General features: G+C 54.7%; 1 protein-coding gene across 3 annotated transcripts; it reads left to right on the forward strand.

Moving 5' to 3' along the window:
* Window positions 1–3,839: 3,839 nt before the first annotated feature.
* Window positions 3,840–11,346, forward strand: OSR1 (odd-skipped related transcription factor 1). 3 transcript variants are annotated; one of them, XM_077960108.1, is made up of 3 exons: window positions 3,840–4,041; window positions 8,946–9,642; window positions 10,420–11,346. In XM_077960108.1, the coding sequence occupies exons 2-3, from the start codon at window positions 8,978–8,980 to the stop codon at window positions 10,553–10,555; spliced, it is 801 nt and encodes a 266-aa protein (XP_077816234.1). In that variant the 5' UTR covers window positions 3,840–4,041; window positions 8,946–8,977; the 3' UTR covers window positions 10,556–11,346. The 3 variants fall into 3 exon arrangements, with proteins under 3 accessions (XP_077816234.1, XP_077816233.1, XP_077816235.1); XM_077960107.1 differs by lacking the exon at window positions 3,840–4,041 and adding an exon at window positions 4,092–4,480; XM_077960109.1 differs by lacking the exon at window positions 3,840–4,041 and adding an exon at window positions 4,506–5,312.
* The last annotated feature ends 1,835 nt before the right edge of the window (window positions 11,347–13,181 follow it).

Below are 13,181 nucleotides of genomic sequence, written 5' to 3' on the forward strand. Positions count from 1 at the left end.
CTGGATGTGTCTAAAATAATCTGACAACTCAAATATGTGTAAAACGTAAAAACCCATGCCGTCTTTTACATACATTTTACATTTGATCTTCGCAACAGAAGACAACATCATTCCATTTTCCCGATGGTAGCATGTCCGTGCAATTCCATGCTCATATTTATGCTTCATGTCACACATATTTTTACAAACCAAAGGTATGTGTGTGGTGTGTGTGTGTGTGTTGTTACATTTATAAAGGTGAAAGAGTTACATTTGTGTGCCCGTAAAGAACTTACCAAACGGGAACTGCCTGGAAAAACAGTTCACTTTCCCTTTCAGTTTTGATACTGTAACTTGTATGTCGCTGTCACAACAAAAAACACCGGCTCTTGCGTTCACCTGGCATCTGTTCTTTTAAGAACCCTGGATTGCATTACGTTATCAGAGGAGTTATCTGAACAAATGTGCGCAGGAGTCCTGTTAACTACCTCCCGTGCTTAAAAATGCTTCCCACCCCCAAGCTGGATTTTGACCTGATTGACCGTAATGGTTCCAGAGGAACTATTGAGCCATTACTATCCATCATCTAAATGAATACAGAGGGACGCCTAAATCTCCAGGTTATTTGAAAGCTCTGTACATGCGTAAGGGGGTTTCTAACAAGCAGACCCCCAAATGTCTGCAAAATAGTTACAGGAAGTAGTTGCGTTGGAAGCAAAAATTCTCAAGTGCTGAGCAAATTCCATTTGAAAGAATGAGGTCCTTTTTTTTTTTTTTTTTTTAGGCTATGGGGTGCGGAGAGGTGGGGTTCATTTTTTTTTTAACCCAAAACAACTCAAAGCAATATAGACCACATTCTAGTTAATTTTCTGGAAGCTGCTCGCTTTTCACTCCGAAGACAGACTGGGGCGCTTTCCCAAAGAGCAGGAATCTGGAGAGGGGCTGGGGTTTGGCATGGAGACAGGAGCAGCGGCAGTCACCACCCCAGGCGTGCCCAGGAAAAGGCGGCAGCAGGGCTTGCTGCGGTACTGGGTTCAGTGCGGTCCATAGTCCGGAGGCCCGGGCAGACGGAGGGATCGCTCCCCTGACGGACCTCACACCGACTGGCGGGTTGTGGAGCGGAGCGCCGGACAGAGAGGTGGAGGCCTGGTCTCTACTGCGGGGACCCTTCTTCTAGGCTGCCCGGTCCCAGCCGAGTCTGGGACTACTCGGGCGCCCGCGGTTGCGCCCCGAAGGCAGTGAGCGAGAGAGCTAGAAAGAGCCGCGGCGGAGTTCGCGCCGGCTGGAGTCCTCAGCCTCAGAGCTAGCAGAAGTTACAGCCGCGGTGGCAGAGTGCGCTGGACTCCCAGTAATGAGATGGGAGTTTTGTCACCTTCGTTGGGTTTCCAGGAGGACAGAACTGTTGGGTTACCGAGGACGGTTACCAAATTCGAAACGTGACGTCCTCGCTAGTCCTAAACACATCTAACCTTGCTTAAAAAGTACCCTTGTTGTTCTTAGGTGTCCTGAGTCCTGCCCTTGTCAATCCATCCAAGCCGTAGTCCGGCACCACGCTGCGACCCAGGGCCCGCTTAATGTGATCAGTTTCTCTTAAATAGGCGGGGGATGGGATACCCCAGCACTGAGCGGCCAGATGAGGGATTCTTAGCTTCCTGGGCTTCTTCCTGCCTGCCCCCGCCCAGAGGGAACCCCGACTCTGGTTGGCCTCCTGTGGAGATCGAGGCTAGGGTTTGGGGGTCACCCCCTTGGGAGCGCAGAGTGGGATGGAGGACTTTTCAGCTCCTAGCAATTCTTGAATTTCGTTATCCTGGCTCTCTGAGGCTGTGCATTGTCAGCGACCTAGGAGACACTTCTCTGAAGCCAGGCTTCTGAAACAGGTGAGCCCTTGTGGAGGGCCATCCTCACCAGCGCTCAGGTACACGCTGGCCTTGTCCTGTTCTGGTCTTGCTGACCAGCTCCAGGCAGAGGTGGTCATGATTCCTCTGGGAGGCATAGCCTGGGGGACCAACACCAACCTTGCTTCCAACACCCTGCTCTACATCCACTGAGGTCTAGAGACCTCTACATCCACTGAAGTCTAGAGACCTGAGTCAGGATCAGTTTTCAAGATAATCTGTCAAAGCAGTGGTGAAACAATTCGGTTGCGCGTTTCTTCTTTAAGATCAGGGACACTTTCTCTCCAAGAGCTCTTTAGGGATCCTACTACTTAGAGCTTTCTGGAAGTCCTGAGGCATATTGGCCAAGAGCCCTGTTTTAGAAGAGAAAGACAAAGAGAAACATAAAAAAAGCCCGGTTGAGCTGTGAGGGGTGCATAGCAGAAGATTAGGTATTTACACCCCAGGAGGTTCCATCCCATCTGAATGACCAGCCACTGTTCCTAAGTGATCTGCACAGCCAGAGGCCCTATTGTATGGGCATTTTTTTTTCCTTCTTAACTTTTGCTGCTGGTAGTGGAGGTTACCCAAGCTTTGCTTATTTGGAGAGCCTGAGGCTGGAACAAGCACACTCCCTGTGCCCCAAGTGGAAGCCAGCAAAGTTCAACATTGGCCTTTGTAGACTTGCCCTCCAGGCCTTTCCTTGCTCTTGAAGCTTGCTGTTCTGGAATCTCTAGGAAGGAGGTGTGATCTCAGTTCCCTTCTCTTCCAAGGGTTCTCACTCTAGCAAGAATGTCACTGCATCCTAGCAACTGCTAAGATTCCAGGAACACGGACAAACTTATGTGAATCTCTTACTTCTGCACTGACCTAAGGCACTGGGTAAGAGGGTTCGCTGCAGCAAATATTGCACCCTCTCTTACTCCTCCTCAAACAAGACAAAGTTACCCAGGAGTTGGAAGCTAGATTCTGTTCTAAAGGCCTAGGGATATAAGCAAACCCTCATCCAACTATGCCTTTGGGGGAGGGGAGTCTTCATGACCATCTCCCTAGGTCAGGTATTACAACCTTCTTCACCTCCCAAGAAAATCAGATTTGCAAACCAAAGCTGGAGATAGCAGAAACTCCTTGGGAGAGAGGCAGTACCAATACTTAGGGACCTATGGAAGCTAGAATCCAGCTCCAAGGGTCACTCAGCAGCAACGCTGGGGCGAAGGCAGAGAGTGCAGTTGTGTGATCTGGACCCACTCAAGTCTTGGGAAACCAGAGACGCCTCCTGTGCCAAACCCAAGGCCTGGAAGGGTATTCCAGAAAGGCATTAGGCAGGGATTGGGCTGGGGTCAGCCGGAGGTCAGCTTTCAGAGATGAGTAGCCAAGGGGGTGTTGGTACCCTCCATAAAGCCTAGGCAATGAAGACAGAATTTTTAATGTCTAGACTCTGATTCCTTTCCGATTAAGGACTCCACCTGAACCAGCTCCTTGACTCAGAAGCCCTGGAACTGACAACTTTGCAACTCGGCTGGCTTGCCAGTGCAGCTCTCTAAACTCCGATCCATCCTAAAACAAATATGTGAGTAGAGAGTGCCACTGTGTATTAGGGTGAAATCTCAGAGAATTCTGGGCCCCAGGAAAATAACTTTCCTGACCTTTCACTACTCTTTATTCTTTCTACTGGACTCCAGGACTTAGGGTCTGGGGTCAGCCATAAGCACTCGGACGTTACAGCTCGCTTGCTTCGGTGACCCTGGCCCTCCCGCACCAGAAATTAACCAGCGCTGCCTGGGTTAACACCCTGGCCCCCAGCACGCTTGGATGTGCAGGAGCTGCTCCACACTCGGGGTCTGCTGCCTCTGGAAAGAGATTCTGGGAGGAAGGCGACTCTGTCAGGCGCCAAAGTGCATTGAAACCCAAGCCGCGGTGTGAGGATCCCGGTGCACAGAGCTACAGCCCCTCCCTCCCTCTCTTCTCCCAGAGAGCACGGGCTGTGTCCTAGGAGTCCAAGTATAGGACCTCGAAACGTGCGGTGCCAGCCCGCTCTCATCTGCTAGGGACCGTTTCCTCCAGCGCGCCAGGCGTGCCCCTCTGGACCTAAAAAGGCAGAAGGGGTCGCGTGGGACTGAAGAGGAGGGGACGCAGGTTGGGAGAGGCCGGGTCCAAGCGAGTGCAGCTGCCAAAGTCTGCTGCCCGGGTCAGCAAAAACTTTGTCTTTCATTGCGCAGGCGCATGGCAGGGTTGGGGGGCAGGGGAGGGAGGAGAGGAATCCTGAGGCAAGGGGCGGGGGTGAGGGTGGTGGAGGAGGGAGGGTGGTGGATTAAAATAAGTAGGCGGCTCGGTGCTAAGGGATGAGTGAGTCGGAGCTCGGCCTCTCCCCGGCACGTTCTCAGCTGCTCCTGGTTCAGACCCAGCGAGGGAGCTGCGAGCGAGGCTCACCATCCCGGGCGGGCAGGACCCGGGGCTGCTGAGCGCTCGCTCCCGCGTGTCCGACGCTTAGAGTCCCCGCGGCAGGAGAGGAGTAGGGACTCTAGAGCTCCAGGGGCGCCTGTGGGCTCCAGCGCCTCCGGCTTCCCCAGTTCCCTTCTGCTAAAGCCCCAGAGACGTGCTCAGCCCCGGGACCTCTGCGGAACAAGGTAATTGCAGTCCTGGGCGCCCGGGCTCAGCAAGGCGAATGCGGGCAGGACTCCCAGGTTCCTTGTCACTGCGCGGCGGGTGTCTCCTCTCTCTCAATGCCCCCAAGGAAGCTCTTGACAGATGAATGCTGCAGGACTTTTGTGAAAGTGAGAGCAGGGTGGTTGGGGGTGCTGGCTCAGGACTTCCCGCGCGGGGTCCTCGGTCTCTGACCGCCGGGGATTGAGGGGGCGGGCCTCAGCTACTGCCGCCAGCCCGCCCGGCTGTGCGGAATCCCGGGCGAGGTGCCCACGGACTTTGAAAGTCAATATGCGGGCCCCCTTTAAGAAACCAGAGCAACTTCAGCGGGCACAAACTTTCCCGAGACGCGCTCCTATCTCTGGCTGACGCCTCGGCTGACGAAGAAGGAAGGGAGAGGGAGTGAATGGCCACAGCCGCAGCCGACCGCGCCAGGGACAGGTGCATGCCCCAGCCCGGTAGCGCTTTCGTTCAAGTTTGTCTTTTGAGGAGTTGCGCTCTGGTATGAGGCCGACTAGACCCGAGAGCGCAGGGCCGCGAGTCTGAACCCCGCCTGGCACTTGCGCTCTGACTTAGGGATATTCTCCATAGGATGATTGCTCTGTGTCGTCAAGGCCTGGAGCGGAACCCTTGATTGTCCTGGTGCAGGGAGGCAATGCTGTGGGGCGCAAGGACTGCTTTCCACTTCGAGACTCAAACACAGCACTAGTGGAAACTCTGTGGAGCCGCAGTGTCTCCGGGCTGGGAACTGGAAAAGTTGTTACTCCCCTGACTGTCAGCTAATCCAGCCGTCAGGATAGAAAGAACGGGAAAGGGGTGAGGGCCTGCCTCCTGAACTAATTTCTCCTCCGAAATGTCTCGGATAAGAATGAAAAACCACGTTTAGTCCTTTTGCAGCAGCTCAGGCAGTAGCGGGTTGGGCTCTCAGTGTGTAAAGTAGCCGCGAGGGTTTCTTTGTTGCCACAATTTGGTAAATTTCACCCAGGCTAAGAGCTGCGCATTGGCTCTGGGGAACAAAACCACGTGCAAGGCTAGGTGTCCCAGCTTCACAGCCCCCTAGGGAAGAGAAGGGCTGGAGGGGACTAGCAGCGACTGGCGGCGGGTAGATGTTCCATCCCAGGCTCCTCGAGGTAACTGCTGTTTTATTAAGATTGGGGAATGGATCGCCGAGGACGCAGAGGACATTTAAGTGCAGCCGGATGGCCGCCTTACCGATGGGTTCGTTAGATCTCGTTTGTTGGGAGAATGCTACAGAAGTATCCGGTGCGGTCAGTCCTCTTCACAGGGGTCCGGACGCCTGTCACCACTCATTGGAGATTCGATGTCAAGGCTGATTTTCTTGGGTTTCTTCTGGGCTCCCCCAGGCGCAAGCTCGTGGAGTTCGCTCCCATCCTCATTAATGCAAGCAGTTAACTTGCTCACGCTCAATTAGCCCCAAATAAACCACTTTAATAGACTCTGCACACTTCATTAATGCCCGGCATAGGACTGGCGGCAGACCTGGGATTGGCGCTCCACCGCGCGAGGAGCGCGAGTGCCCGCACTGCGCAGGGACCCGGGATCCCGTGCGCGAATTGCCTCTGCTGTGCGTGGTCGGGTCCCCTTATTCTTTCCCCCAGGTCCCGAGGCCCAAGCTGTTTGAGGAATGGATGCTTAGCCCGGGGAAGGGTTTTCCATACTGTGTTTAAAGATCGAAAGTATTTGCCCCGGGGTTCCGGAGCCCGAGGGGTCGGGGGCTCGCTCATCCTTTCTGACTGGAGGGGCTAGGGTGAGACTGTTTTTCTGTTAGCTGACCTCCTGAAACCGGATCGTGCTTTCGGCCCATTCTTGATACTAGTGTAAAGAGCCACGTTTCGAACGAATTTCGTCCAGGGGAAAGTACTTGGCGGGAGCCTGGGGAGCCTGGCTTCCGAATGATTCAGAAAACAAGGAACGGGCTGGGCCGCGGAAGAAAATAAATGTAGCGTTGGGGAAAACAAGATCGGGCAGATAGCCCGGAAAGGTTGGCTCCCAGGAACCATTATAGCTGCAAGCATTCCCCCTTCCCGGCACCCCCTACGGAGCCCAAGACGGCTCCGGTCTTGGCTCCCAGGAAGAAGGCGAGGAAAGGCCTAGCGAGGTTGGTGGTTTCTCCCACCCAGGCACGCAGCGGGTTCGGACTAGTGTGCAGCCCAGAGTCCCACAGCCACGGCCGCTGGCTTGGCCTTGGATAAGCCAAGCACCCAGAGGAGCAGGAGGAGGCCTTCGCGGCGCCCATTGGGCTCTGGGACCCAGAGATGAGGATCTGATTTCCAGCGCCTGGAAGGGAAGAATAGGTGACAGCAATTCAAAGAGCCCTCATCTCCCCTAAGTCCAGACCGACCTTTGAAGTTAGCGAGGCTTCTCCTCCTTCCCCTTCCCCTTCCCCAACCCAAACGGGTCCCAGCTTCCTCTCTGGCCCAATTTGAATTTTATTTCTCCTTGTGTCCGAGCTCTGGGATAGTCTCAGTTTGTCCCGGGCACGACCCGAACTTGGCTTGGCGCAGTAGAGATGACCGTTGCTGAAGCCACGGCGCTGCCGGCGGGACTAGCGCTCTGCTTCAGAGGCCAGATCATGCAGATACTGTGCCTCCTCTCGCCCTGAGGCTAAACTCATTGCAGCAGTTTGTATCCGAGTGCTAATTTAAACTGCGCAGGCAAACCGCTGCCAGCTCATGGTGTTTTTACGCCCCTTTCCCAGGAAGGCCTCTTTCCTTAGGTCCCACCACACAGCCAGTGGCCCCCTTGCCAGCTTCCAGGAGAAAAGGTTTTCCTGGGTCAATATTGTCCTCATACCTCCTGGGAAAAGGCACTGCACATCCCTGGACAGAGCCAGGCTTTGAAAGCCTCGCTGCAGCGAAAGGTAGAGGAGTCTATGCCTGGGCCTTGCCCTGGGCTGAGGGTCAGCTCAACCTGGGGAGGGGGCACACCAAACTAGGGAGCAGAGCAGAGGCCAATGCATCCCAGGGAAGGGAAATTACTCCATGTTAGAGGAAATGAACTAGGAAGAGGAGAGTAATAAAGGGTAAAGGAAGAAGTCAACAGCAGGGGATTGAGGCTGGGCAAGAGAGAAGGGAGTCCCAAGGACCCTGCCGTGACAATGACTTCTTAAGTAGCCCCATACTAAGAGCCAGAAGTTCAGTGCTTGGGCTTCCCAAGGCTCCCTGACAGTTTAGACTTTGCTCACCCTGTTCTTTCCTCCACTGGACACATCTGAGTTAGGAGTGTCTGGGAGGTAGAGATGAAAAGCATTTTTGCGGAGCTCAGATGTCTCCATGGAGGCTGGAGACCATGGCCAAGAAGGTCTGGAGATGCCAGCCCCTGGTCACTTCAGTGTGGCTTTCCTCTGGCCTTACTCAAGCTCTCCGACCTTGCAGTTGGAGGTACATAGACCACAGGAATGGAGGCCTGGCCTCAGTGTTCTTGCCTATAGGCATACCCACCTGCCCAGGGCTCACCACACACAAGAACATGCTGACAACCCAAAGACCCAACTCCCTTTTTCTTTGGGGGAGTGAGGGCACTAATGCCCCCTTGTTTGTTACTACAATTGTTTGACAGAGTAAATGAATGTGGATATTAGCACGCTCCTTGAAAGCAAAGTGGTCCCCAAGGGCTAAGGCAAGGCAGAGAATCAGTCCACAAGCAGCTTCAGAGAGTGAAGCCAACAGATTTCACTTATATTAAGGCAGGGAAGCAGATTTAAGGTCAAAGTTGAGGGTTTTGAGGAGAAAGATGACAGGGCTTCTGGAAGCCAAATCGAAGGTCAGCCAGAAGACCTTAACGAACGGGAGCCAGGAGGTGCATGCATTTGTGTGTCTGTGTATGTGTGTTGTCTGTGAGGCTCTTCATGGATGCTATGTGATCGTGTGTGTGTGAGATGCAGGAGTTACTGCATTTTTTTTTTTAAAGTCAGTGTTGTGCTATAAAACACTGGTTGTCCCAGTCTTTGCACCTTGTCAGTTCTGCCTCAGAATGTGTGAATCTGCGTGTGCATTTCTGTGTTTATCTGCAAATGAATGTGTAAGTGTGTTCCCCAGCTCCTGTTATCTTTGCAGGAGATTGTGATTCTGTGTTGACCCAAGCTTACCTGGCTGTCAGTTTCTACAGGACAGGCAGTTTCCCTGTGCTTGTTTTTTTTCTCAGTGTCTTGTATACAGTAGACCCTTCCCTCTATCAAGTTGTGTGACTCTGCCAGAGGCCATTTGGAGGGAGCCCTCAGACCAAAGAGGGTTCTGAAAAGAGGGCTCCCCGGCACTTACATTTCCACCTTCTTTGTGAGGGCAGTGGGTTTTGGGAATGGGGTCTTAGACTCTTAGATCCTGCGCTGGGTGTGAGGAGAGGGTGTGGCTGGGCTGCAATTCAGGAGTAAGGCGACCCACGCTGAACTTCTTTATTCCTCTCCACGCCCCTGCCTTCTTTTCTTTGCAGATCCGGTTTGAGAAGCCACTGCCACTGCCGAAATGGGCAGCAAAACCTTACCGGCGCCGGTGCCCATCCACCCTTCCCTGCAGCTCACCAACTACTCCTTCCTTCAGGCAGTGAACGGCCTGCCCACAGTGCCTTCGGACCATCTGCCCAACCTGTATGGTTTCAGCGCGTTGCACGCTGTGCACCTGCATCAGTGGACGCTGGGCTACCCGGCCATGCACTTGCCACGCTCTTCTTTCTCCAAAGTGCCGGGCACCGTGTCCAGCTTGGTGGACGCGCGCTTCCAGCTGCCCGCCTTTCCCTGGTTCCCTCATGTCATTCAACCCAAGCCCGAGATCACCGCTGGAGGCAGCGTTCCAGCGCTCAAGACCAAGCCGCGCTTTGATTTCGCCAACCTGGCCTTGGCCGCAACGCAAGAAGATCCGGCCAAGCTTGGCCGCGCGGACGGCCCAGGCTCCCCCGCGGGTGGGCTGGGGGCCCTCCTAGATGTGACCAAGCTGTCTCCAGAAAAGAAACCTACAAGGGGACGTCTGCCTTCCAAGACCAAGAAGGAGTTCGTCTGCAAGTTCTGTGGCCGCCACTTCACCAAGTCCTACAACCTACTTATCCATGAGCGGACACACACCGACGAGCGGCCCTACACCTGTGACATCTGCCACAAAGCCTTCCGGAGGCAAGACCACCTACGGGACCACAGGTGCGGCACTGCGTGTGGCCCAAGAGAGAGCTCTCTGCCTCTGGCCTCACCATCTTCCTCCCTAACGAGGTTCTTGAGACCCCCTACTAGAGCTTCAGGGAATTCTTTAAAATCAAGAAAGAATTCTTTAAAATCAAGAAAGAAAGCCTAGGAGACCCAGGGTTAGGTTTTGGAGCATGGGTTCAGGAAATGTAGGAATAAACAGGACCCAAGATTAAGTGAGGTCTCCGTGAGCTCCAGACAAGCACACAGCTTCCTCCGCCCCACTTCCTCCATTTTCAGGGGTGTCCAATAGAAGTTTCTGCCATGAAGGAAATGTGACATGTGACACATGTGACAGTTAAGTATTTGAAATGTAATAGTGCACCTGAGAAACTAATTTAGTTTTATTTAATTTTAAGTAATATTAATTTTAATAAGCACACATGCTAGCGGCTACCATCTTCGACAGTGCAGGTCGAGCAAATTGTCCGACCCCAGCTCCCTTTACTCATCGTCAGTGTTGACCTTATAAGGAGGCCAAGTTTGCCCCTCCTGCCCACCAGGAAGGCACCTTAAACAGGTGGCTGAACCTGTTTAAGGATCAGATTTTGCTAAAGCATCTCCTTCACCTCCCCACTCCATCCCCAATCAACATTTTGTCCCATCCACACTTGGTACTGACTATACACTTTTCCTTTGAGGGCAAGTGCCCCATAGCAGTGGGAGGGGATCTTGGGCAACTGTTTATAACATTGCATCATTTTGCAAGTATGAACTCTCTGTTTCTGCCCTCAGATATATTCACTCCAAAGAGAAGCCTTTCAAGTGTCAAGAGTGTGGGAAAGGATTCTGCCAGTCCAGGACTCTCGCTGTCCACAAGACGCTACACTCACAGGTGAAGGAGCTCAAAACCTCCAAGATCAAATGCTAAATAGAGCCTCTGGGTCACAAGGACCCTGGGCCCAGTGGCCCTCTCCTCCAGAGGGACCAGAAGCCTGACTGGCGGGCAGCGGGAGAGGCGCTCGCTTGGGACCTTCCACCTCTCCAACATTGTCCCCTGGGTCGCTGGCGCACGCGGCACTTCAGAGCCCCGCCCGGGGCCGCGACCCCGACCGTCCCGGCTGCTCCCCTAGGACGCGGCTAAACTCTTGGCCAAAAGGCGGTACTCACGTGGCGGAAGGGAAACTGCATTAAGAAAAGAACGAAAGCTCAGCGGAGCCGCAGCGGCGCCTCTCCCAGAAGTATTACTTTTTCTATTGTTATTTTATACGTTTTCTTTTTTATTTTTGCCTTTGACCATATAAGCTTGTAACTCTGACTGCAGAGAGTGAGGGGTGAGGGGAGAGGCAAGGAAGTCCTTAGCACTGGCAGCTCCCACCTCCTCCTCCCGCCCCTGCCCCCTCCCCCGGAGCCTGCAAAAGTGTAATCCCTGTATCTGCTTCAGCCTCCCGCCCCAGGGACCGCGGGGCAGGAGCGCCCCCTCCCAGCTCTTGCGGCTCAGCCCGCTTCCGTGGGCTCCGGGACTCCGACAGCAGGGCGGGGACCTCAGGCCTGGGTCTGCAGGGGGCCCGGCCTCCGCTGCCGCGACACTGCGAGGGAGCAGCCAGCCAGGAGCCGGGCGTTATATTGCGATTGGCACTTTATGCTGACCATCGGTAACGGACATTTATCACTGGAGTTTTTTTTTTTTAAACTAATAAATAAACGGTTATTTTACAGGCATTGCAGGATAGGTAATTTCCCTCCTAAACGCAGGAAACCGGGTGGATCCTCTCTTTGAGAGGACCACGTTTCTCTGCTGGAGGCCAGCGTGTCCCCCTCCTACCACGCCGTCGTATTAGGATGACAGGGCTGAGATGGGTGGAGAAACGTTCTCTCTCCCGGGTAGGTCTGCCTCTGCCCCACCATGTATTGATTTTCTTACTTTTCTGCTCCGCCTCGGGGGTAGGGTCTCAGCCTTCCCACTCCTCACCTCTAAAGGGCTGTGAGTTTACGAAGAACCTAATCCTGAGGGCAGAAAACCGCCCGTGAGAAATCCCAGATTCTCTGGGTGCTGAGACAGCGTCTCTGAGTGCTGAGATCGCTTAGGGTGCAAGAAGAGAAGAGAATGTCGTTCCCCACCCTAACCGAAGGCCTCCCTCCTGGCCTCTGGCTTTGGGGTGGGAAAGACCCGCCCTCACAGAGCCTCAGAGCTGTACTGTTTCCTGTTCCCCGGGTCTCAACACTCGGGTGCAAATACACAATGACCGCTGCCTCCCAGGAACCCCAAACCAACATCACTCCCTCCCTTAGGATCCCTCAGACACCATTCTCTGCTTGGGACTTGTCCTCTCCTAGGATCGTGGCTCTACAACCGCGAAGATTCCCTACAATTTTAAAGCCTTGTCAGGAATGGTGGGGGCGGGTGCCCTGGGAGGCCCGGGACGCTTAGGAGGAGAAATTCGAGTCCGCCCTCCATAAGCTGAACCTTCCCTGGGGTGTCTAATTTTCCCACAATTAGAAGCCAGGCCTCCGGGACTCTCCTCCTTGGGGCGAGGCGGAGCTCCCCCAGCTCCGGCGCCCTGACCGCCGGACTGCGCAGGCGGTGGCGCCCGCGGCCTTTCCCAAGCGCAGGATGGCCTCTCCAGCTTCAGCTCCCGGAGCGCGGCGGCCGCGGATGACAACTGGACTATAAGCTTCCCTGCTGCAGGGACCAAAAATCCCAGCCTCAAGCCGGGCCCTGCTGGCTGAGAAAGCGGCAGGGGATGAAGGAGTTAAAACGCTCTCGGCTTTCACCGCCCCATCCCCACCTCCTCCGGGAACGCTCCTGGGTCCTGTGCGGCCTAGAACTTCGAGGCCCGGGAACCCAACTGGGCACTGAGTGAGTCTGACCCTGCCGGCGCGGACCAGTTCTGGCCTCCACGCTCAGACCCGCGCTGCCCCCTGCTGGCCAGCCCTGGAGGGGCGGCCCAGGACTCGGCACCTCATGGGGTCTTGCCCGCAACCTCGCGAAACCGCCAAGCATCTATGTGTTTGGTTCCAAAACCTTGACTGGCCCCAGGACCCACTGCGGATGAGGGGCAGAGCGCTGCTGAGTCTGGTCTGGTCTGAGGGATCTTCATTAGTTGGGCACTATCCCAGTCCTTCTTCCGTGCAGTTCACAAGGTCGTGCGCGGCCCAGAATTATGCCCCCATTCCTGAGAACTGGGGCCTCTGAGTGCGTGGAAGTGAGGTTAGCCAGTAGGTTTGGGGTGGTAGGTAGACGGTCTGGGCCCAAGAGGCGCACGCAGGTTGTGGTGTGGTTCGTGTCTGACCATAGCTTGTACTAGGGCCAACTGCAGAAGCCTCGTTGGTTCCTCTATGAAGCCCCACGAGGCTGTGGGCCGTGGTTGCTCCAAAACAACCAGAGTGTATGGGTGCGCACACACACACACACACACACACACACACACACACACACACACACACGGCGTCCTTCCTAGTCCCTTGGCTCTTTCTGGGATGCTATCCTTGGGGTTATCTATGGCTGCTCTTCCCTAGCCCCTGACATCCCTCCACCTCCCAGAACACATTATTCC

The sequence above is a fragment of the Macaca mulatta genome, chromosome 13 (assembly GCF_049350105.2).
Source record: "Macaca mulatta isolate MMU2019108-1 chromosome 13, T2T-MMU8v2.0, whole genome shotgun sequence".
NCBI lineage: Eukaryota > Metazoa > Chordata > Mammalia > Primates > Cercopithecidae > Macaca > Macaca mulatta.